Here is a 26,983-nt window from a genome sequence, read left to right on the forward strand (position 1 = left end):
TTTTTTTTTAACTTCTTCTTCTTTTTTTTTTTTTTTTTTTTTTTTTTTTTTTTTTTTTTTTTTTTTTGAGACAGAGTCTCTCTCTGCCACCAGGATGGAGTGCAGTGGCACGATCTCAACTCAGTGCAACCTCCGACTCCCTGGTTCAAGCGATTTTCCTGCCTCAGCCTCTTGAGTAGCTGGGATTACAGGCATGTGCCACCACGCCCAGCTAATTTTTGTATTTTTAGTAGAGACAGGGTTTCACCATGTTAGCCAGGATGGTCTCGATCTCTTGCCTCGAGATCCACCCACCTTGGCCTCCCAAAGCTGGGATTATAGGCATGAGCCATGGTGCTCAGCCTGTCTTTAACTTCTAATATGATAAATATTATTAGATACAACCTTCATAAACAAAAACTCTTCAGAATCCTCACTAATTCTTAAGAATATTAAAGCATCCTGAGATCAAAGTTTTGAGAATGACCAATCTATGATAATTATTTAATCAACCACTTAAGTATAAAGTACCTATTTTATACTGTGCTAGGACATAGGAAATAAGAGATAAAAGGCACCATCCCTGTCCTCAAAAATTTCCAATTTCATGGGCAAGGTAATTCTCAATTAACATAACCTAAAAATTGTTTTACTGTATAATTTTTAAAAACCTTCATTTCACATTTCTTATAAACATGACTTTTATAGCTTAATGTCTCCCATGGAAACTAATACTGTATATAGCACATAGCAAATGCCTAAATACTTCATGATTCACTCTGAATCTGACATATGGCATCAGAAAGTCACAATATACATTAAATAAACATTTTTCTGTAAGTTTCAGACACTGATTACTCATGGTGAAAGATGTACTGCCAACCTTAGTTAAAAGATAGTATTGGCAATGCAGAGACCCTGAAGTTACAGCTACAATGCAACCTTTCGATCAAGACTTAAACTTTTACAATAGATTTCATATTTAGGTCAAGTTGTACTTTTTAAGATTAATTTATTCTACCAGATGTTCATGCCAACAGGTTGAATAATAGGATAAGGAAGGAAATGGTAGCTTATTTCAAGAATCTGAACAGTAAACAAAGATGCTCTTATGCTATTTCCATAACTCCAGGAGGCAGAATCAAACAGTGGAGATTAAAATTAGGCAAAAGATACCTTTAATTAAATAAATAAAGCAAGTAAGCAGGGATACTGGCTTAATTATCAATAGAAATGAGTTTGAAGGTTAAAAAATAGACTAGATAAGAGGTTCTCAACAATGTTTCTGCTCCAATCCAAAGGAGACAACCTGTTTCCCATTAGAAGCAGAGGTTTACAATGGCAATGAATCACAAACGGTATGAGTTGGAAAGGTAGCACATGCAAGGTGGGGGAAAAGGGAGTGGGTAAATACCTATTCAATTCCAGGTTGAGAAACACCAGTCAAGGTACCAGAAGGACTTTTTAAATTGTATGATTACCTGGGAGTTTTTAAAGAAGGATCCTGGCAAACTTCTTGACAGCATTTCATAAGAGAGAGAAGTATTTTCAACGCATTTATCTCTGGATGTAGCAGTACTAGCTATTGAAAGCAAGTGGAAAGTATAAACCACAAAGGCTAACATTACACATATGCTCCCCATTGCTAACCACCTAATACCAAGCAAATCATGTTCTGACCTGCCTTTCAGCCTCTTTTACAACCATTTTCCTGGATTTCTAACCCATTCACTTGTTCCCTGTTCCTTCTATAAAAATGCTTGTAATAGTTGAATTGACAAGCAATAGAGGAGCAACTCTAATCTGATTCAACCAAAAAAAAAAAAAAAAAGCAATTTAGATTTGGTACAAATGCACTTTAAACATTTGCATCCTTTTTCCTTCTGCATATTAATCATCTCAAATGGCACACAAATTCACTCTCTGACTACATGACATAATACTATTTGTGAATATCTTCCCCAGAGATTCTAGGAATTCTGCAAATGTAAATCGCAACGGAATAGCTGTTACCATGAAAGCAAAGAGCCTTCTCTGGTATGTTTTACCAGTGGATTGGGCACTCAATTCAGGCCCTGGGAATATTCCTTTCTGAATGCTAATATCTGAACAATTGCTTATTGTTTTTGTTATGCACTTGAGAATTAGCTTACCAGTTCCTTCCAAAAATTTCTTTCTAAATTAAATGTGGGTACACATTTGAAAACTGCACACTATGTATGAATAGTATACACTTATTTTACATTTTTAACATTATGTACAAGCTGTTGGGAACATCTGGTGTTTTGCAAATTTGGGCAAATCCAGCTGCATTTCCTCTTCCAAATGTGTTCTCTGACATCTGCAGGTTGTGTTTCATTTTGATTTTTATACTCTCTCTCTTTCTATCTAAATAGGGCAGCATTATGTACTTTCAGACATGCATTTTTTCCAACTTTATACTTTTCCTCTCTGAACAAAAAATTAAAAACTTGCCAATTAATAAAATGAGAAAAAATGTTGTGGTTAGACTAAAGATGTAAAGTTAATTTTAAATGTATCTGTCTCACCTCTCTATAATTTACTTGAATCAGTAGAAAATTGCCTCCTGAGAACAGTTTACAATAAAGAAATATCTATGCTTGGATTATACCATCTGAGCTAAGAGAAAACAACACAGTAATTAACAGATTGAATCTTTACTGGGTCAGGTGTACCTCTAACCCAACAAAATACACATATGTGCACCAAACAACTGTGCCACACATTTTCAGGGGCTGGCGGACATCTTGAAAGAAGTATAAGGTTAAGAAACTAAAGTGATGACAATATGAATAATCCAAAATCACCTAACTTAAAGCATCGTTAATAACAACTAAAATGCCAGTGGACTTTACATCTTACTCTTACATTTAATCATACATAGAAGATTGCTGTTGCCAAGTCTAAAACTCTGTGTCCCCTCCACCTGCACGCTCACAATTAGCATACAGTTCCAGCTGACCCTACTGGCTTCCCTTCCTGCCCTCACATAAAATATTTAAAACAACCTCCAGCCTGAGGGTGGGGTGGAAAACTGCCTGGGAGCAAAGGCACCTCCACCTTCCTGGATGACCTGCTGGCCTGTTAGCCCCGAAGGCTAGTTCACAAGTCTCAAATCTGAGCTGGTTCCTTGGATCTTAAACTCCCAACTTGGCTCGGTTCCTTCCCATATATAACCAGGTTCCTGCCTGGACTTTCTCATTTATATTCAGCTCTGCTCTGGACACATCCCAGGACATGCTGCTCCTACTGGGCTAAAAATGCTCAGGGCTCTCTGGTTCCACTGCTCTCCCGCAGTTTTTGGAATGGTTCCAGGTCCCCCGACTCTAGTTGCTTGTTCTATGACATCTTAAAGATAGCAGAGTTCAGTGGTTAAGAGAAAAGGCCATGGAATAAATCTCCATGAGTTCAAATTCACTTCTCTATTACCAACTTAACTTTGGTAAGCCTCAGTTTGCTCATTTATAAAATTGGGATAATAACATTATCTCCCTCACAGATTACTGAGCCACAACCTCTGCCTCAAGGAAGCAGAAGTCTAAGAGAGATTCCTGAAGCTAAACCACACAGCTGATAAGTGATGGGTTCAGAGTTCGAAGCCAGGTTTATATGTCTCTAAACATATTCTTTTCAAATACATGATGCTCTTGTCTTTTAAAATCATCCTTATTTTCTCTTCAAAACCAACAAAACGATTATCTCCTTTTCATAGCAGTGGTTGTGAAATTTAAAACCAAGATGCATTACTAGGGTTGCAATAACAAGAAAATAAAGAAGTACTTGGTTATCCACAACTATTAATCTAGTGATTTGGTTAAAACTAGCATTCTTCACAGAAGTTGGAACCTCTGCCTGTGCCAACCTCCAAATGAATGATTTGCAATTCTTGGCCTTTACAGTCTATTTCCAGGATAACACTAATTAAAATAACAATCTTTGGGATAGGGTACTGGGCAGACTTGGTGACTTGCAGGGAAGGAGAAGGCAACAGCAAAAACGGCAAGAGAGAAAATCAAATAGGAGCTCCAAAGGCAACAGAGTTCAGCAGTTGAGTCCAAAGGCTAAGATTTTCCAGGAGAGAGATATGCCCAGAGTTCAAATAGTGAAAAATGTCCATTTGTTTAGCAGCGGTGTCTGGGTGTGGGGACAGGAAAGGGGAGGAGGAAAATCCACATTATCTATTCTGAGTGAGGCTACACATTGCTGAGGGACTGAGTGCAGGTATTAAGATCCAGTCAAAGCGCACCACACTGAGCATGGGGGAGACATCAGAAAATGCAATACGCACTTTCTTTGATAATTCTATCATCAAGTTACATACTGCGTGATATGAATAATAACTTTTATATTTTTAATTTTTTATGTTTTTATTTTTTTGAGACAGAGTCTTGCTCTGTCGCCCAGGCTGGAGTGTAGTGGCATGATCTCAGCTCACTGCAACCTCCGTTTCCTGGGTTCCAGAGATTCTCCTGCCTCAGCCTCCTGAGTAGCTGGGACTACAGCTGCATACCACCATGCCCAGGTAATTTTTCTTTTTTTTTGGTGTTTTTTTGTTTTTGTTTTTTTCAGTAGAGACGGGGTTTTGCCATGTTGGCCAAGCTGGTCTCAAACTCCTGACCTCAGGTAATCCGCTTGCCTTGGCCTCCCAAAGTGCTGGGATTACAGGCTTGAGCCACTACGTCCGGCCAATAACTTTTTTAAAGACTCAGGTTAACCCAAGCTAAGTTATTAGCCTGGTTTCCAATGCAGGTAATCTGGGCTGGGCACTGGAGCTCCTTTACATTTGTCAACTGGAAAGAACAGAATGGCATATTTACTATAAAGTGACATGAGAACTGTAGCATGTATTAAGTATACATGTAAATGAGAAGAGTCATCTCTATTTTAGCATATTTTTACATCTGTAATAGAGAAAACAACTTCCCAATTAAAATGCCTCCTTCACAGCAAATAAAACTTTTTTAAAAGCCAACATGTAATTATTTTCCATTTCAAGAAAGGAAATAAAATAAAATCTACAGAACATAGGAGCAATTTTCATTTCTTCTAATGTGCTCAAACCACTTTCAAATATCTTTTTGTTTACCTTGGTCACAGCTTTTGGAGAAAACGTAACTGCATCTACCACAGTGATGAGGTCACCTGGGTGGAGACGATCAAAGTACTTCATGCAGACATCATAGGAATGAAGCCATTCTGGTGAAGAGCCTGGGACTTGTTTAATGAGATGAGGGTCTCCAGTCCAAAACAACTTCTGTAACCAGATGGTGTACAGAGAGCTTGGGGAAAGCATCTGTCCATCCTTTTCAGGGATTTTGGGAACAAGTTTGGAAATAGATAAAATATTTTGACTTGAAAGAACTGGCTCCAATGCTTCAAGAGGACTCATGTTTTCATCTGTCAGCTTTTTGTAATTAAGACCTAGCAGAAAAAAAAGAAAGTAGGTAAGCGGTTCACTCCAATGTAAATATATAGGCACTTTCAAACACACACACATAGCCCTCTGTATGTCTGAATGCAAAGATTTATCAACTTAGCTATAGTAGCTAGTTGAGGTTTTCTATTAGAAAGATCAGGAGATCTGAGTTCCAGTCACAGCCCGAAACTTATTTGGCTGTGCGATCCCCCAGATTGGCCATTCATCTTCTGTGTGCCTCCATTTCCTTGTTTATACACTAGAGATGACAATATCTCCATGCCTTTGGAATCCCCTGCAGCACCTATGCTTCCTTCTATCAGTGCATTCACCAAACTGCATTACATTCCTTTGTTATTTATCTGGCATTTCACTAGTTATTTGAAGGCAAGGATTGAATCTTATTCCCTTATCCTCTGTGTCTAGGCCAATGTCTCATTTGATTATTCAGAAAACAACTGATAAACTGAAGGGAACTCTTCCGATTATTATGAATATCAAACAAACATAGATTTGAATGTGCCTTGCAAATTAAAGTATAAAAATTTAAGAGGTTTTAAGGGGTTTAATTTCTTAGTTATGAGCATAAAGACCATTCTAAAGATTTCCACAATTTAACAAAAATTCGAAGGCTCTTATTTTAAGTGTTCCATGCATATTTTAATCATATAGGCTCCAGTGGAATGAAATTCTGCTGAACTGCCTATTATAAGGTGTCTTGGCCTTGCCTTTTATATACATAAAATATAACCAATGGGAGTAGTGAAAAATCCTGGAGCGGAAGTCCAAAACTTTGGATTTTAGTACCAGGTCTACCATAAGTCACTGTGCAACTTTCAATAGGTTTCTTACTTTTTCTGGTATTTAATTCCCTCAACCATAAGTGAAAGAGTTGGAAAGATAATAACTAAAGTCAATTAGCTTCAAAATTCTGTGGTTTCAGAGCTCTGCCAACCACAATGCATGAACAGGATTGTGTACAGAAAATTAATCCCCAGATTTAATTTAAAAGAATGAATTCAAGCAGGGAAACAATCATCCTACCTGATGCAACAACCTTAAACTTCTTCAGCAGCCGAATGTGGGTTTCTGGTTTAATGGCGTAGTTCCCCAAATCTGCACAACCACAGTTTTCCAGAAGACTGAAATAATACAGCAGCCTTTCGTGATCAAAGCCACCAAGAGTGGGGTAAATATACTTGACCATGTGCTGGTGAAAGGCTTCCGGATCAGTCTTCAAAGTCTCAAAGAGATGAAGGTCTTGGGCTCTATTTTCAATTTCTAGTGTGGACAAACTGAAATTAAGAGCCAAAGGAACTGTGTTAACATTTTTTCCTTTATTAAAGTGATTTTTTTTTTAACCAAGGAAGAAACACTACTTCTTATAGCTCCCTTCTTCCTGCCTACTCAAAGACAGTGAACCATCACCAGAACCCAATCAGCCTGAATAAAGGGAAACAAATGTGTTAGATGCCTACTAACATTTAACTGACTACACACTCATCATGTTATCTCACAGGGGTCTACAGCAACCCTGTGAAGTAGGCTTTACACTTCAAGTTCCAGAAGTTGGGAAAGTTGTCTGATGTTTCCCAGCTAGGAAATAAACTAACATCTGTCAGCGTCCACTCTTAATCATGTATTCATGTCATAAAAAGGGTTTAAAATCTATGCTTCTTCACAGAAACAGAAACAGGCTTATTGTTTCAGGAATTTAGGAAATGATACAGAAAAAACCCTAAACTTTCAGGCTTAAGATTTACATGCAAGAGTCTTGAATGAATATTCAATAAACCCAAATTTTATGCTGTGTTCAGATAAAAGAAAAATAGAAAAAAAGGGATAATTAAACTTTCACTTGGGTTATCTGCAGTAATATTACTTAAATAAAACACATATCTTAATATTTTCATCCTAACTTAGATGTCTTTGTAATCTAATTTTAAAAAGTCATTTAAGGTTAAACTCTTGGGAAAAGAAAACTTAAGGTATTTTTGCTTGGTTGATTGGTTTGTACTTTTATAAGGGGAAAGGAGGGGGTTAATTTTGGTCTTGCGCTTCTCCCTGGACAGAATCTGGAAAGAACCTCTGGGCTAGTATAATCTCAACGCCCCTTACATGATGAGTTTCACATTCCCTAATTGTAAGAGTCCTTCAGGCAGTCCTGCACTCACAGAAATGCGCAGGTTCTAGGGTTCTTGGAAGCAGCAATGGAAGCATCTGGGGGCAGTAAGTGAGACCTTGGGCAGCAACAAAGTTAGGCTTCAAAAAGTTCTAAAGCAGCTCCTCTGAAATATGACAATTTGTTTATTGAAAGTGCAAAAGACATGTTTTTGGTTTATGTAGATAAAGTTAGTATAAATCATGCTTTAAAACTTTCAGGAGAATGTGACAACACTTGGGATAAAAAGGGTAATCTATGAAGTCAAAGCATCAAGTAATTTTAAAACTGGTCTTTTACTTTTGCTTCAAGAAAACCTTATTTTCCATTCAGACATAGTGCAAACATTTACAAGAATATCTCTATCTATAAATATGTCCCCAGTCTATAAAAATTTCTCTCACTGCCTCCTCTGAGCTACTGCATGTGCTGAATATCCTTCTATTCTGTTATTCATAACGTATTTTAACTACTTATTACCTTGTCTATCTCCCTTACTAGACTGTGCTGCTTGATGGCATAGACCTTATTACATCATCTGAATCTCTAGTTTCTCAATACTAAGAACCAGTGTGTGGCACAAGGGAAACATTCAATATATGTCTTGTGAATGCCAAATAGATGAGTGGATGAGCAAAAGCTTTGGTGTCCTCTAAGTAGAAGGCACTGTGCTCAGCACTGGGGAGGACATAGACTTACAGCATAGAGCTCCCATCCAAGTTTGAAAATCCAGTTGAGTTATAAATACTTACAGTTAAATAATGATGCAAAACAACAGTATCACCTGACAAAGGGCACACAATTATAGTCCAATTAAGAGAAGATCACTAAAAGCTGTGACTGCAGAGGATGTAGAAATCAATGATAATGGAAGGCTTAGTGAAAGAAGCACTTGAATTTGGCATTGTAGGAAGAAATTAAGCAGAAATAATGTGAACAAAAGTATCAAGAAAGCAAAAGGGCCTGTACATGGAACAGTGAATATAAATAGCCCGGTGGTCAAAAATATTCTTGATACTATGACCATTCAAAGAATACCATCATCTCTGAAAGATAGTGTACACACAGTAGTATGGGACAGTGAATCACAGAATTTCTGACATTCCTTCATAATTTGCAAAATGAAGTCTGAAAACAATGTAGTAAGGAAATAAATAAGAAACTGTGTAGTCACAATAAAAGGAATCTTATTGACAAAGATTTGCAGGCAGAACAACATGCCAAACGGAGGAGAGAAAACAAATTTGTATTTATCATGCTGATTACTTTCTTGCTAAGTTAAAGTTGGGTAATTATCAACTTACAGATGAGAAATTGTCATTTAGAGAGGTTATATGACTTGTCTAAGACAAAGAGTCCAGACTTGTCTGAACTCAAAATACACAACTGCTCAGGACATCACAAAGCAACCATCAAGGTCAAGCACCCGTGTCAACAACTGCTTCAAAACCAGGATTCTTTCTGCAACACAGATATGAGTTCTCTCTCCCAGCAGCAATAACCGAAAAGAGTTCTCCCGTCATACTTCATTCGTAACACCTTGATAAACCAAGTATTCAAGACAGACTCATCTACAAAATGGACAATGACTATATCATAACAGCTGTAGTTCATCTGTGTTTGACTTGATTATGAATATAGTCTCCATCCACACTACTTTCCCTCTTGCCCACTCACTTATTCTTCTGTGCCTACAATTTAGTTTGCCTGCTGTGCAATTTTACCTAATTATCTTGTCAAGACAGATACTGGAATACCTTTACTGACACATGATAAATACCCAAACGTCCCTTTTCAGTAAATTACAAGGTGCCAAGATCTTTTATAGATGCCAGTAATCAATAACTCATTTTAATCATTTCCATTGAAAGAAGCTGTTATCTTCCCTTTGGAACCAGAAAAGGGAAATCTTTCTTTGAAATCTTTGTTTAGAAAAAAATTCCAAAGAACCCATATTTAGAAGAGTAGAAAGAAACACCATGAAACCACTGTGGTCTTTTCACTAATCAAATTAATGATTACCCTTCAAACCTGCTTAAGTGATTTTTCCTGAATCAAGTTTTAGTTAAAAAGCAGCTTATATACAGAGTGCATATTTAACTTTCAGCGATTAACAGAAGAAGCCAGCATTAGTTGTACTCAATGCACAGAAATAAATTATTAGTACTAATCTCATGAATAAGGTGTTCTGTAATGGCTTCCAGATGTCAGTCACCCAAAAATGTGATTCAAGAACATCAGGTATTGAAAGGACTTTTATTTGTATAAGAAAACAAATTTATTTAAACACATTTTTCTTTACTCAGCTGAGACTGAGTGATTACAAAAATTCATTAGCTCACTGAAGGGAGTACTTAGAAGGAAAGAGGAAAGAGGAGGCAAGAAGGAAGAAGGTGAATGGGAGAAGGGAGAAGGCTGCTGGGAAAGGAGGAAGAGAGAATAAAGAGGATGAGAAAGGGCTGGAAGTGAAAATGTACAGATAACCTACCAGCACTCTTGTTTCTATTACCTCATTAACACTCATAATAACCCTCTGCAAAAGATCTAAATATTCCTATTCTCTCAAGGAAGCTGAGGCTCAGACAAAAATCACACAACTAGTAAGAGATGGAGACTGATTCCGAGTTGGGTCTTTCAAGTTCGGCTTTCTGCTTCTACTCAATAAAGCAATGAAGCTGATATTTTCACACTGAAATTTTATGTTGGGCACAGTTCAGCTGCAGTGGCTTGTAAGCATTTTCCCCAAAGACTAACCCTAAAAGCATGAAGATCTATGAATCCAGGTGAATAACCATCACTGCTGGTGAACAGTGGCCTCACCACTGACTACTGAGCAACAAGACATTCTGCCCTCCAAATCACAACTGCTCCTGCCTGAGGAAGTCAATCCAATAACTTAGCACACAAATGCCTCAGGATGATCTTGATGTACCAGACTTGATCCATAATGCTGCCTGACAGCTGAATAGGTGATTACTCAAAGAAAATGTGGTCAAGACAATCATGGCATTTTTTAGTTTTGCCAACATTTTGGCCAAGTGTCTGCAAACTGAAGAACGGAATTTAACTAACTTTTCAAGAATACCCAGGGAGTCAATGAGAGAATCAATAAAGAGTATCTTAGAGTCTATTTCTCATCATGCTGATATTCAGTAGTTCCTTTATGAAATGTTTTACGACAGCAACAGAGTGAGAATGTTGAAGGTCATACGAATAGGCTTTGTCTCTTCTGTAAGGACAACCTGGTATCCCTAAAGCCTTTTAATTTCTCACAGAATGTCAATTCTAACTTGTCTATATATATACTTCACATTGTGTCTGGAATTGGTGGGTTCTTGGTCTCGCTGACTTCAAGAATGAAGCCACGGACCCTCGCGGTGAGTGTTACAGTTCTTAAAGATGGGGTGTCCGGAGTTTGTTCCTTCAGACGTTCAGATGTGTCTGGAGCTTCTTCCTTCTGGTGGGTTTGGGTCTCGCTGACAGAAGTGAACCTGCAGACCTTCCCAGTAAGTGTTACAGCTCATAAAGGCAGCGTGGACCCAAAGAGTGAGCAGCAGCAAGAGTTATTGCAAAGAGTGAAAATACAAACCATCCACACTACTGAAGGGGACCCCAAAGGACAGTCGCCAGCCGGCTGGGCGGGCCTGCTTTTATTCCCTTATCTGGCCCCACCCACATCCTGCTGATCGGTCCATTTTACAGAGGGCTGATTGGTCCATTTTACAGAGAACTGATTGGTTCCTTTTGACCGAGTGCTGATTGGTGCATTTACAATCCTCTAGCTAGACATAAAAGTTCTCCAAGTCCCCTCTAGGTTAGCTAGATACAGAATACTGATTGGCGTATTTACAAACCCTGAGCTAGATAGACCCAGAGTGCTGATTGGTGAGTTTACAATCCTTTAGCTAGACACAGAGAGCTAGACATAAAAGTTCTCTAAGTCCCCACTAGGTTAGCTGGATACAGAGTACTGATTGGTGGATTTACAAACCCTGAGCTAGACACAGAGTGCTGATTGGTGCGTTTATGATCCCTTACCTAGACATAAAAATTCCCCAAGTCCCCACCAGACTCAGGAGCCCAGGTGCCTTCACCTAGTGGATCCTGCACCAGGGCTGCAGGTGGAGCTGCCTGCCAGTCCTGAGCGGCGCCTGCACTCCTCAGCCCTTGGCAGTTGATGGGACCGGGTGCCATGGGACATAAAGGCCAGAATTTAGAATTCTTTACAGGGTAGCAACCTGGACACAAACCCACATGAACAACAGTAACCTTCAGGCAGAAATTCTATCTTCTGTTTCAATTCAGAAAAAGGTAAGGCAGATGCATTATAGTTTACTCATCTCTACTCAGACAGACCTTGTTCTTACCCATTGTTGCATCTGGGACCAATAATCGTACCAGAGAATATGAAATCACCTCTGGTAAGGAGCACAACACATTCAGAGTCCCGATGACCTGGGACCCCTCCCATGTGTCTGAAGGAAACAATAGTAAACTAACCAACATTGAAGAAGGTGGTATTATGACCTCTGGCAACCAAGATAAATCACTTGTACAACCACTTGAGTGACCAAAAAGTAGATATTAGAGTGAAACCAAAGCATAGGATGTTTGGCCTTGAAATCTGCTGTCTAAATAAGAAGGGAAAAGATGAAAGGTGTTACCAAGTCTGGCAGTATAAAGACATATTCTGTCCTCAATTTAGTTCTCCCTTGCTTACTCTATCCCAGCCACAATGGTCTTTCTTTAGTTACTCAAAAACACAAGAACTGTCCAGGCCTTCTTTTCTCATGGTCTGGAATGCCCTTTTCTCCATTCCTCTTCAGTAGTCAGCTCCTTCCTCTTCACATCCAAGAGAGGCCTTCCCCTTGGAAGGCCTACTTCGTGTGCATTTCCTTTGTGGTACTTACTACAACATGTAACTTGCTTTTCAGCAGCTTTTGTGGGGGTCAGGGTGATGGAGGAGGGTTCCCTATTAGAATATAAGCTCCATTAGGGCAAGGATGTGTCTGTCTTGTTCAGCACTTAACATTATGCTTGGAATACAAAGATACTAAGTAATAATAACAACATTTGATGAATAAATGTAGTACTATTACATCAGCCAGAAGCAGCCTCTGCATTTCAAAATGACCCTGCGTCCAAAACTGAAAGGTACTAATCAAATCAGCAGAATTAACAAGAATAACACAAAAAAATCATAATAGCCTTGATATAGTTTGGTTGCGTCCCCACCCAAATCTCATCTTAAATTATAGTTCCCATAATCCCCACATGTTGTGGGAGGAAACCGTTGGGAGGTAACTGAATCATAAGGATGGTTACCCCCATGCTGTTCTCATGACAGTGAGTTCTCATGAGATCTGATGGTTGTATAAGGGGCTTTTCTCCATTTGCTTGGCACTTCTCCTTCCTGCCTCCCTGCCCCTTCATCTTTCACCATGATTGTAAGTTTTCTGAGGCCTTCCCAGCCGTGTGGAACTGAGTCAATGAAACCTCTTTTCTTTATAAATTACCCAATCTCAGGTATTTCTTCATAGCAGCATGAGAATGGACTAATACAAATTTAAAAGAGCTACTCGATTATACACTTTCCACAGATTTTCTCTAATCTTCACAACCCTCTAAGGGGAGGATAATGATCCTTGTAACCTAGAAAACAGCGACTCAAGAGGATTAAGAAACATGGTCTAGGCTACATGGTTGGTGGCTATGGGCAGTAGACTTGGATCTGGAAACTTGATCTGACTACAAAACCCACGCTGTTATCAATAGGCCACAGGTACTCTGGTAGTTACTATTGTCTATAAAAATCCACCGACATGTCTGGAATAGCCCAGAGATGAAGATGGCTACTAAGTCTGTAATGAGTGACAAAGCAGCCTTGAGTCTGGGGGGCTCAACATGCCCCAGTGGAACCAAGAGGCTGAGAGAGCCAGTGTCTGCTAGTTGGAAGTGATTCTAGGCATTCATGGCTACCCAAAGCCATCACTGCTATTTAAAACTAGCAGGACATTCAAACAAAACAAAACAAAACGGCAGGAAATGGGGGAAAAAAAAATCCGGCAACTCAAAAACATATGTGTTTATGAGAATTCTCTCTGACAAGAGTGAAATTCCAGGAAAAACTTCCATTAATGAAGTTGTGATCATGTGTCAGGTACTACAGGTTATTTTACCATAAAATAATTTAATTTGTATTACTCCTTGCTTAAAGTGGAGGAAAATGAGCTTCAGAGAAGCGAATTATCTTGCCCATGGACACACACCTAGAAGTGACACCAATAGGATTTGTTTGATCTAGCTATTTTGATTTTAAGGCTTACCATTCATCTGCTGTATAATGGTATTTCACCCAACCCTCTCTGTGTACACGTATCCGCAAATGTGCTGATGCAGGTGATACCTCCAAAATCAACCAGGATGAAGGGGAACGTACAATTATGAGAAAAAGAACTTTACAGGGGAAAAAAATTACTTTTTAAAGGAACAGTAAAACAAAACCCTAAAACAAACAACATTATTTCTCTTGTAACTTCCCAGTGACATTCACTCAATAAATAAATGTTGGGCGATTTCTATTGTATTAACAAGGCTGATTTCTATGTTACCAAGTTAGATTAAATAGTAAGGCAAACAGCTGCCTTTTAAGTAAAGAACAGGCAGCACCTAACACCAATTACTAAATCAATATTAAGGGCTTTGCCACTCACAAGTGATGATGCCAGGAAGTAATGATTTCCTGCTTTTGTAATTGCTGTGCATCTGCATAATCACAGTGCTATCAGGTATAATGATATGCCAGGAACAGTCTTGCACATCACTCGATTGCCTGATAATGTATAATATATTCAGAGACCAAGGAAGCATCCTGTTTATACAGATACAACACCCTTTTACGTAACATTCAATGAAAGAAAAAAGATATTTAATAAAATGCCAGGATATTTTTAAATGTCAATCATAAGAAATATGTATTTGAACATATTACTGTGCCTCAAAAATGATGACATCCATGGAATATTTATCATAGATAACATTATCTCCCATGTAGCAATTTAATACTTAAAAGGAAATGTTAAAATTTTAAGTGTTTAATAAAACTAAAGGTGCTAAAAACAGCATTTCTTGGCCATTCAGCAGGATTTCACCCCACTCAATACTCATTCCCCTTCTTTAAACTCTTTCTTCCCATGGCTTCCCTAAAATAAGATTCCTGTTTTCCCTCTTATCTACCTTTCCTGCTGCTCTCTTTCTGACCCTTTTGTTAGCAGCTCTTCCTCTACCATTTCAAATGTGGAAGAGTTCAAGCACTGCCGCAAGCTTTCTCCTTTCCTCATTCTTTGTTCCTTCCCCAAGCACATCTACAACATCACTTATTTCTCATCTATGTGCTTATGACTCCCCAGTTAGTATTTCTAGCTCCATTTGAACCCCAGGTCTGTAAGATCCAACTGCTGACTTGGCCTTTTCTCTTGACTGTTTCAGTGTGTTTAATTTCCTCATTCCCTTGTCTATTTTTTCTTTCCTTTTTTTTTTTTTTTTTTCCTTGGAGACAGAGTCTTGTGCTCTGTGGCCTAGGTTGGAGTGCAATGGCATGATCTCTGCTCACTGCAACCTCCACCTCCCAGGTTCAAGCTATTCTCTTGCCTCAACCTCCCGAGTAGCTGGGATTAAAGAGCAGCCTGCCACCATGCCCAGCTAATTTTCGTATTTTTAGTAGAGACACGGTTTCTCCATGTTGGCCAGGCTGGTCTCAAACTCCTGACCTTAAGTGATCTACCTGTTATGGCCTCTCAAAGAGTTGGGATTACAGGCGTGAGCCATGGTGCCCGACCTCTCTTGCCTTTTCCTCACACTCCCCTCAAAATACCTTACCTCACTGGGTGCTTCCTATCTCACTGAGTAATGCCACCATCTAGCAGGTGAACAAGAAAGAACCTAGAGGTGCATCGCGACACCTCCCCTTTTACTCACCCTCATATCTAGTTTATCCTTATTAACCAATATATTAAGTATTATCTATTTCACCTTGTAAGTATCTCTAAAACCCATTCCGGCCTCCCTTTCTGTACCTCAAATCCCTACTCCAAGCAATGGTCACTTGTCATGCCGTCTGTTACCATAATAGCTCCCTAACTGGTCTACATATGTCCACCCTAACTTTCCTAAAATCTTTCAACACAGTAGCCAAAGTGATCTTATCGAAATGCAAAATCTGGTCATATTACGTCCTTGTTCACCAGAATCCTTAACTAACCTTCTATTATCCTAGCCTTCTATTTATTATTCTCAGGAAGAAGTCAAAAGCCCTTGCTAGGGCCTCCATAATCTTGCCGTACAGCCTGGCTCCTATGCCTTGCCCCAGTCTCATCTCACACCATGTTCTACACGAATCCTTGCACCTCACCAACACTGTCCGTCTGTTCCTAATCAAAGGGCCTTTGAACTTACTGTATTGTCTACCTAGAAAACGGTTCCCTTCGACTTGTGTAGTTAACTCCAACCCAATATTTAAGTCCTGCTTAAGTGTTACTTCCTGGGAAAAGCCTTTGCTAACTATGCCAAACCCTCTAATTGAGCTCTATTATACAGTACTTTTCAGAGTTTTAATTTCACATTTGCTTATGTCATTATTCAATTACCATCTGTCTCCCACTGTAGGCTCTAAGTTCCAAGACAGCTAGGATGTCTGCTTTTGCTCATCCTTGTAACCCTAGTGACTAATACTTAGTCCAGTACACAAAAAATTTTCAGTAAAAACATTTGAATGAATACATCAATGAATGGTAAAGATGTATCAAAGATGTATAAGGAAAGAACTTACCAAGAGACTAGTCCACTGTAGATGAAAGGAAAACCAAAATTGTACTTTACAACTTCTTCAAGATTCTTCAAAAATAGACTAAATAAAGACATGGAAATAAACGTATATATGAACTGTGTGCTTACCCACTGTCCGTGAAGAGAAACTCCAAATGGGTCATAAAAACTTCCCAGCGGGAGACATTGTAACGTTGTGCCAGAGACACAGCAATGTTGTAGACGCTTTCCTCTAGGGTTCTGCAGAAATGTCCATCAGGCCCAGGAAGGGAGAGAGGAGAAACACATGACTTCAATCAGCAACGAAAATGCTCATTAGGACTGCTCTCCAGTGAGAGGGGTGCAAGCAGTATGGTCCTTAATAAGACAGTTCACAGTGGTCCAGGAAAAGTACTTCCAAGGAATTGTCATGCTCTTTTTCACTGTGGTACATTACAATTTACTAAGGACTTGTCTAGACCAGTAGTTCTCAACTGTGCATGATGTTGTTCCCCAGGGGACATTTGACAATGTCTGGAAACATTTTGAGCATAAAAAGTGGGGCAAGGGGCAGATGCACTACTGGCATCTCATGGGTGCTGCTGAGCATTCTGCATCGATAGTCCCACACAGGCATCCCCCAGTAGGGATCCCGAGCACCCACGTGGGCATCCCCCTGTAGGCACCCCAAGCACCATGTGTAGGCAGTCCTGTGGAGGCATCCCAAGCACCCCGCAGACACCCACATAGGCATCCCAGGAATCCCCGGGTAGTATCCCTGCATAAACATCCGGAGCACCCCTGTAGGCATCCCTGCACGGGCATTCCGAGCACTCCACGGAGGTAGCCCGAGCACCGCACATGGGCAGCCCCGCATGGCATCCTGGGCACCCAGTGTAGGCATCCCAAGCATTCTGCATAGGCAGCCCCCCGCAGCCAAGACCTGTCCAGTCAGAACGTCACAGTGCTGCAGTTGAACAGATACGAACTAGAATCCAGAGCCCACAATCAAAAGACAGTGCATCCCTGGTCTAGGGGTAGAGATTTGAGAAAGCGCAATGAGTCACTTAACAAACTTCTATGTTTTCTACCCTATGCCAGGTATTGTGCTAGCTCCTTAGGAAATAAAAACAAACAAGCATCTTTCTTGAGGAATTCACAGCCTAGTGGAAGACAGGAGATGTGAACCAGCAATTAAACACAGCGGTGGTAGAGCTAAAAGAGAAGACCATGAAGTTCCACAAGAACGGAAAGTGACCAATGTGAACTGCAACTAGGAGGATAATTGTACACACACCCAGCCGAAGGTGGGAGGGAGAAGAGCCTTCTGAGAGAATGAGGGCTTCTCAGAGACGAGAGATAAAGTGAGGGTCAAAGCGAGGAACGTACTGGGTCCTCAGGCCTGCTAGGGGACCTGCGTCTCATTCTCCAGACAATGAAGAGTCCGTGAAAAGTTTAAACCAGGGAATGACATCACCAGATTTGAGAATCTCTAGGCATATAAAGAATTCAAGAAAGCAGTCCCGAGCACCCACATAAAGGCCCTTTTAGAAAGACTACTGCAAGACTGACTCCTATTTTCCAGCAGAGAAACGTAGGATGGAATTTTTAGTTGGAAGAATGGTGTGGGTGAAAACACAGAGACAGAAAAGAAATCTGTTACTATTAAGTCACTCTGCTAAGACTGTATTTCCCCAAGCTAAGGAAACCATGGCATTTATATGCTTGCATAGCCAGGGGCTGGCAAACGTTTTCTGGGAAAGGTAATATAGTAAATATTTCAGGCTTTACTGCCAGTCTCTCTGGCATAGTCTTCTTTTATGGCTTTTGTTTTGTTTTACTATAAAACCTTAAAAAAATGCTAAAATCATTCTTTGTTCATGAGCTATAAAAGAGACGAAGGCTGGGATTAACTTTGTCAACCTATGGATTAGGTCATTGTCAATTAGAAATTCTTTTTTTTCTTTTTCTTTTTTTTTTCTTTGGTGAAGACAGGGTCTTTCTCTGCCTTCCAGGCTGGAGTGCAGTACTACAATCAAGGCTCATTGTAGTCTTCACCTCCCAGGATCAAGCCACCCACCCACCCACCTCAGCCTCCAGAGTAGCTGGGACTACAGGAACATACTGCCACACCTAGTTTTTTGTTTGTTTGTTTTTGTTTCTTTGGTAGAGACAAGACCTTGCTATGTTGCCATGGATAGTCTTGAACTCCTGGTCTCAAGCATTCCTCTCGCCCTGGCCTCCCAAAGTGCTGGGATTACAGGCGTGAGCCACCATACCTGGCCTAGAAATTGTTTCTTGAAGTATTTATTTGACTACCTACCTCCACATCATAGAATGAGAATTCCTTGAGAACAGGGGACGATCACTAATTAATTCTTTCTATTATGGGGTATGGCACATTGCCAGGCATAAGACATTTTCAATAAGGGCTGATATCTTTATCTCTTGGTAAAGGTGGGAAGGACCCAAATTATGTTATACCCTCTTCACAGTTACCCTGCCTGACCCCTGAGAATGTATTCCCTAAGACATACAGATAGTAAAGGACAGGTACAATGCACTTACAGAAAACTAATGGCATGAAAATGGACATGCAGCTGGGTGCAGTGACTCACGCCTGTAACCCCAGCACTTTGAGAGGCCGAGGTGGGTGGATCACGAGGTCAGGAGATTGAGACCATCCTGGCTAACACGGTGAAACCCTGTCTCTATTAAAAATACAGAAAATTAGCCGGGCATGGTGGCATGCACCTGTAGTCCCAGCTACTCGAGAGGCTGAGGCAGGATAATCACTTCAACCCAGGAGGCAGAGGTTGTGGTGAGCTGAGATCCTGCCATAGCCCTATAGCCTGGCGCCAAAGCGAGACTCCGTCTCAAGAAAAAAGAAAGAAAAAGAAAAAAGAAAAGAGAAGAGAAGAGAAGAGAAAAAAAAGGGACATGCAGTGAGAAAGACGAGGAAGAATGGTCATACTGTGTACAAGTGAAGGTGATGCTGCAAATGGAAGGATGTGAATCCTTCAAGAATTCTTGTGTGCGAGACATTGACATCCCAACTCCATAGTAGAAGAAGAAAGCAGCAAGCTGGTGGAAACTCTGAGGCATCTTAAAGAAGCCATTCAAACACTGCTGTATATTTTTCTAAGTAACAGATTGTACAGAAGATTCTATTATATATTTATCAAAAGCATATATTTGTTCTCTAGGACATACTTCAAATAGCATATACTAGCTGCATGCTTAACAAAGAAAATAAAGGCCAAAAACTCTAGCAAAATGTAACTGATGATATAAGGCATGCCTTGCCTTGTAAGTTTTTATTCTGCATGATAATCATCTTCTAAGAAACCGTGAACATGGCACCAAGGATTACCAAATGTCCCCAGCAAAAGCATACTGGACTTAAGCAACCCAAGCTCAACTCCTGGCTGTGTGACCTTGAGCAACTCTTTAAAGCTCTCTAGTTCTGATTCCTTTTCTTAAAAGTCAGAAGGTTGGACTCTCAGGTCACTTTCAAATTGGACACTAAATGACGTTATGAAATTATGAACCTCCGGAAGGACAGAGGAGAAGAGAAAAACAATTCCATATTTCTCTTCTTAACTGAGATCAGCTATAGGTTGTTCCTGCTATTTTTCTTTTGATCTCTCTATGCCATGCCTTATTCTAAAGAGAATTTTGGGTGTCTTCTAATAAGAAAGAAGTCCAGGCTAATATAAAAGTATTACAGAGAACCAAGATGAGTTTGCCACCTTCTCAAGGATTTAAATGATAATGATAAAAAATAACATACTCCACTACCACAATCAAGATTATTTTTGCTATTTTAAAGTAAGTTGTCAGGAGAGAAAAATAACCATTAAATGTAGGTACAATTTAACCTTAGTTTCAAAGGCTGGAAGCCTAGAGACTGAATCACATCCACTGCTTCCTTGAGAATGCAATGGGTAGTAGGGGAGGCATACGGTGCTGTGGTGAAGATGTGAGGCTTTGCGATGGATCCAGGTTAAAATCATAGCTGTGATTCTCATCATCTATGGAAACTCAGGCAGTTACTTGATATCCCTAAGCACCATTTTTCTCAACTATAAACTAGGGATAACAACATTTTATCTCATTGGGTTATCCTTGAGGATTAAAAGACATTTACACAAAGTTTATAGAGCACTTTGCATAGTGCCTTGCCCATGATAAGCACTCAATAAATTATGGTCTTAAAAACAAAACATCGCTACTTAATAACTGTTGTGGGTGAACACAGTTTCCCAACTTCTAACATGTAAGTGCTTCTCATTTGACCCGAACAACTAAAACAAAAAGCAAACACCAGCACTAAAACCAAAGGGAATTCCACATTGAGAAAGCAAGGTCTCCACCTGGGCCTTGAACTGAGCGATCATCTCACAACAGGCCTGCTCTTCTCTTGACAGGGGGAAGGGACTAAAGGGAAAACAGCTGGCTTCTCTTTCTCTAGAAGACCAGGACAGATAGTTACCCTGAAGGACAAGTCAATTGTATCTAGTTGACCATACTGAAGAAGAAATCAAAGTGCCATGTGCTTTGAAAAGTGAGATTTCTAGCCAGACACAAAGGACAATCTTATTTTTAAATTTCCATCCTGAGCTTCCCATTTCTTGCCCCGACCACGTTATTACCTCTAACATGGTCATAATGTTAGAACTGGGCTATCAAAACTACAGGAAATTTTTTTTTAAAAATAGAAACTTAAAAAAATAAGCTTAAAAAAATCATTATTTGGTATTTTTGAGACAGAGTCTTGCTGTGTTGCCCAAGCTGGAGTGGAGTGCAGTGGCATGATCTTGGCTCACTGCAGCCTCCACCTTCTGGGTTCAAGTGATTCTCATGCCTCAGCTTCCCGAGTTGCTGGGATTACAGGCATATGCTACCATGCCTGGCTAATTTTTGTATTTTTAGTAGAGATGGGGTTTTGCCATGTTGGCCAGGCTGGTCTCAAACTCCTGGCCTCAAGGGATCTTGAGATCTTGGGCCACCTCAGCCTCCCAAAGTACTGGGATTACAGGCATGAGCCACCACACCCAGCCAAAAATCACTATTTTAACTAATAATTTAAACATCATGGGAAACTTTTTTAGCTGGGAATGCTGTCTGCATTTACTGATTGGTTTGGAGAAGGCACACAGCCCACGTAAGACTAGAAGAAGTTGGGGAAAGCCCTATTCATAGCAACCATGAATGTAAAACTTCAAAGGACTGAAATTAATAGTCCTGGTAGCTGAACTTCTTCTTTTGCAGTTTAAATCCATCCTCTTATGAGACAAAGGGTATCACTTACTCTGCCAGACCAAGGATAGTCTCCCTTTTATACTGGTCATCTGCAGTAAACCGCTGCACGTCCACACCCTTCCGAAGGCCCTGAAGGATCTGCGCCTGAGTGAAATCCAGGAGACGTTCATTGTAGTAGTGTAACTGCTCGGTCAGTGAAACAAGGTCTTCAGGCCAGGCTTCATGCCCATGTCGAGTCACATGCCTGGTGACCATCTTGATTAGTTCTTTGGGATCAGCCTAGGAAAGACATGGAAAAGAAGACATTTGACAAACATCATACAAACATGAGCAAGTGAGTAACAAAAGGAAGAAGACCATGTCTGCAAGGAACTGTTTGGCTCTGTACACTATCGCCATTTCATAAGGCTCACAACGGCCCTGAAAAGTCAGTTTGCAGAAGTGGCACTTTCCCCATGTAGCAGACCACAAAGATAGGACACAGAACTAGGCCGAAAAACAGCTTATTGAACTCTTGCTCTGTTCTTCTTCAACCTTAAAACCTCCAAACACTTAAAAAACAATACATTCTTGCTCTTTCAACTACTATAAACCTCCATCAGATTTGTCTCCCAACCATCTGATCACTCACAGTAACTCACTCTGGAAGTAATTTTCATCATCATTGCCTCTGGATAAATTTGCTGTAGACTACAATAAGTGTTCTCAATAACAAAGTTGCAGTTCAATAACCTCACTATAAATGGCTAGACCGCTGAGGAGAAAAGTATTTTCTCCAGGGATAAGTTCGGGAAAAAACCTCCACCCTGTTCCTGAAATCATAAATAGTGCAAGTTGCATAAAAAAAGGCTTCCAACCAATTTTTACTCTTCTAATTTGGGGCTCAATGGGATATTATTCTATGATTCCTAGCAGCTTCTCTAATAACAAGAAATTCATTCAATTAGAACACAACCTAGAATCCAACAGCTGACAGGAAAAGAGAGTAAGTGATTAACTGGCCACATTTATTTGTATTAAAGTTGGTCTGGGTGTTAATGAAGTTACAGAGCTGAGCCATGATTTTGGAATTACTTAACAGGGAGCTTAATACTTGAACAGCACTAACTCGATCAATCCCAATTCCTGGGAAGACATGCCACATATTTAATATAAGCAAATTAGAGGAAAAAACCAAGAATCTACTTTTGGTTCTCGGAAACACACAGCTAATTATAGTAAGCTGTCAGCATTTCCAGTGTGTAAGCCATTATTCTGAGCTGCATAGGAGATTTGTCAATGTCTAGATTACCAAACCTAGCCTGAAATTCTTTCTCTTGATCCTATTAAGGAACAATCTGGGAGTGCCGATAAAAAACAATTAAAGAAATCTTCTTAGATTCTGGCACATGGATTTGAGTAAAAGTCAATCTTACTATATTTAATTTTTTCCCCTACCTCTATGCATACACTGAGTCCTACTCTCAAAACCACAAATATGTGCCTCAAGTTAAAAGAACTGGGTTTGAATACAAACTATTCCATAGTAAGCTACAAGGCCATCTTTCATTCATTCAATAAATATTTCTTGTGCACCTGTTAAGTAACAAGTCATTCAGTAAGAGGACATGGCTCTTCCCTACAGGAATACAATCTATGAGGACAGAGAGTCATGCAAACAACTGTAAAATGGTGTGACACAATTAAGCCTAGGGTGCTCTGGGAATACACAGGAATGGGCAGGTGTTATCAAAGTTTTCTTCAAAGAGTTAATGTCTAGGTTAAATACTCAGGTACCATACCAGTAATAACGAGGGCAGCAAAAAACAGGGAGACAAATTCCAGTAAAAGGTAGAAAATGTGCTAACACCTATATGGCTAAGGCTTGAAGGAAAAATGAAGTGTATAAGCCAAATCTAACTGCAATTAGGGAGTGATTTGGGAACCAGCTGCATATAAACAGTATTCCTGGCAACAGATTTAGGCAAAGGGGATGCCGTGACCCAGCTCTTAGTGCATCTATGGCTGACATTTAACTAAATCCCCTTTCCATCTGTTGGCCAAACCCCTCAGGGCACCACCCTGAACCTCCACATGTGCACATCCACCTCTGCAGTTCTCTGACGCAGGGATGCTGCTCATGGGCCAGCTGGCCCATCTTCACCTGCTTGGCACTCTGGTGTGCACTGCCGTGGCCTGCTGCTCTTATGCCTCATCTGATTTGCACTTTCCTTCCCAGTCGTAGAGAGAGCAAGACCAAATATCCAATGATCACGGTTTTAGGGTGGCAGGAGAGCTCTTTTTGGTTGTTCCTTGAAGGAGTTCCTAGTGCCCCAGATTTATACCCCACAACCAAATCTATGTTCAGCAAAACAATGAAGAAGGCTTTTCTTCATGTATATTCTCACCTGGTGCTTTCAGGCTAAAGTTTTCAGCCTGAACTTGCTGAATATACCTTGAAGGAAAGGCTATAACCATCTAACCTATCTCTCCATATAACTCCACACCCCTCTCTCTAAGAGGCTATTGTTTCTATCCCCTACTCTTAGAACCAACTCCCTTAGTTCTCCCAACGGTTTCTCATAGTTTTGTTCCACGTTCATTTTTGACTTTTTATCTTCTGGTATCTCCAAGATTTAATACATGTACTAGGAGAGTGGCCTACACTTCTCATTAGCCTAAATGGCAGAACCCTGCTGGTTTCTATTCTCCTTGTATTCTAATACAGTCCATGAAATAAATCCCAAGGCCAGGTGAAGAGAAAGGCTCCAAAATAATAGTGCATAGGAAGAACGAGCACAGTTATTGCTACAAACATTTCCACAGGCTCTTATGTAACCTGTAGAAAGTTTTGAGTACCAACATACAACCTTCATATGTGACAAAAATACAGTATTGTCTCCTTTTGCCAATGAATAAAATGACATGGCACAGTGAAATAAGCACAGACACACAGAGCTTACTAGCTCAATGACCTTGTACAAATTACTTAACTATGAACTACACTGTCTCATCTATAAAATAGCAGTGATAATATACAGCGTTCATGGTTGTGAGAAGCCTAAGAGACAACATATATAAAATGCACAAACCAAGACCTGGCAGGAAGGAGGTGCTCCAGAAATAAAAGGAATTCTGGAATTGGCTAAAAGGCACACACAAATCATAGTTTAAGTGTACCTCTACTGTATAATTCATTTTGCATTGCCTTCTCTTAAATTAAAACTTCTGGAGGGCAGAGACCATGTGTATATCATAATCTGCAGAACACAGCACAGTCTCCTGTACATATCAGGTACATGGTCAAAGCAGGAGCAGATTGGACTGGCTTTGAAGTCTGTAGTACTGGTTGATATTGCAGCTTCCCCACTCAGTAGAGACGCAGGCTGGAACAAGTTACCTCCTATCTGTTTCCTCACTTATAAAAGAATGTTAATAGCACATCCTCCTCACAGTTTGTTATGGGGTACTTAAAAAAAAACAAAAAAAAAAACAAAGGTATTTTAAAGCTCTCCTTTCTCCATTATTCTATGAAAACAAATTGGACACACAGCTTACTCTAAAAGAATTAAAAACTACTGATTGACAAAGATGTACACATAAACAATTCAGAGAAGGCATCCAAATATAAACAGCCTTACACAATCATAAGCCAAGAGTTTTGGAAACTCCACGGAGAGAGCAGTTGATTCCCTTTCTTGATTACACGGGGACTCAGTTTCTTCAGATATAAAGCAAAGGAGCATCACCAGGTGATCAGCTTTCTAAGACTGAAATCCTAAAAATGTATAAGAATTCTGTCATTAAGAGGCTGGGCATGGTGGCTCACACCTGTAATCCCAGCAATTTGGAAGGCAGAGTGGGAGGTGGAGGCAGGAATTGGCTAAAAGGCACACACAAATCCCTTGAGGTCCCTTGAGGATCCCTTGAGGTCAGGAGTGGGAGACCAACCTGGCCAACGTGGAGAAACCCCGTTTCTACTAAAACTACCAAAAAAATTAGCTGGGCATGGTGGCACTCACCTGTAGTCCCAGCTGCTCAGGAGGCTGAGGTGGGAGAGTCACATGAACCCAGGAGGCGGGGTTGCAGTGAGCTGAGATTGCACCACGGCACTCCAGCCTGGGTGACAGTGTGAGACTTCTGTCATTGAAAAAATTAATTTTTGCAAATCCCTGCAGGTGTAGAAAGAAGGTTGTTCTATGAGGCTAGAGGTTCAATTGAGGCCAGAGGTTTAAGACCAGCCTGGGCAACATAGTGAGACCATGTCTCCACAAAAAAACATTAAGAAAATGAAACGTAGCCTAGCATAATGGTGCATGCCTATAGTCCTACCTACTAGGGAGGTTGAAGCACGAGGATCACTTGAACTTAGGAGTTTAAAGTTGCAGTGAGTTATGATCACAACACTGTACTCCAGCCTGTGGAACATACTGAGATCCTGATCTCAGAAAAAAAAAATTATAATTTCAGGCCACACATTATAGCCAACAGATTTCTACACAGTTTATGCAACTTTAATCTCTTCTCACTAAATACAAATTATCTAGTCCTCTGTGAATCATTTTTATTTCATATTCTTTGTACAAAAAACTTATTCACTTTTCCCAAGAGATATTTAAGGATAAAAATCTAGCATTTCAGTCTTCAGGATGGAACACGTCTAGTGCTAAAACATGTACTGAGTCTCATTTTGCACTAACAACCCTGTAGGACAGGCATCTCTTACTGTTATCTCTGTTTTACAGATGAATAAAGAATGAACTAGGCCGGGCGCGGTGGCTCAAGCCTGTAATCCCAGCACTTTGGGAGGCCGAGACGGGCGGATCACGAGGTCAGGAGATCGAGACCATCCGGGCTAACACGGTGAAACCCCATCTCTACTAAAAAATACAAACAAAAAACTAGCCAGGCGAGGTGGCGGGTGCCTGTAGTCCCAGCTCCTCGGGAGGCTGAGGCAGGAGAATGGCATAAACCCAGGAGGCGGAGCTTGCAATGAGCTGAGATCCAGCCACTGCACTCCAGCCTGGGCGACAGAGCAAGACTCTGTCTCAAAAAAAAAAGAATGAACTTATCTAAGGCCTTTAAGCTGGTAAATGACAAAGCAGCGCTATAACTCCCATGCATAATGCTCCATAAGAACCATCCTTTTATATTCGGTATGTAGGAAGGGGCATCTCTTAAAAATACAAGGCTCTTGATTGGACCAATGTAGACACAGCTCCCACTACATGTTAGTAAGACTTGTTGTTATAACCTGGCTTTGTGTCCCCACCCAAATCTCATCTCGAATTGTAATCCCCACATGCTGAAGAAGGCCCTGGTGGGAGGTGATTGAATCATGAGGGCAGACTTTCCCCCCT

The 26,983-nt window shown here is 40.3% G+C and overlaps 1 protein-coding gene across 1 annotated transcript in view; it reads right to left on the bottom strand.

Annotated features, from left to right (window-relative positions):
• NBAS (NBAS subunit of NRZ tethering complex) overlaps positions 1-26,983 on the bottom strand; it is a 399,905-nt gene that overhangs the window by 98,222 nt on the left and 274,700 nt on the right. Inside the window, 4 exon segments of the mRNA XM_017871408.1 lie at positions 5,087-5,421; positions 6,461-6,711; positions 16,530-16,640; positions 21,694-21,923. Coding sequence (XP_017726897.1) covers positions 5,087-5,421; positions 6,461-6,711; positions 16,530-16,640; positions 21,694-21,923 — 927 coding nt within the window.

This window comes from Rhinopithecus bieti, unplaced genomic scaffold (genome assembly GCF_001698545.2).
Source record: "Rhinopithecus bieti isolate Rb0 unplaced genomic scaffold, ASM169854v2 scaffold_4781, whole genome shotgun sequence".
NCBI classification, from domain to species: domain Eukaryota; kingdom Metazoa; phylum Chordata; class Mammalia; order Primates; family Cercopithecidae; genus Rhinopithecus; species Rhinopithecus bieti.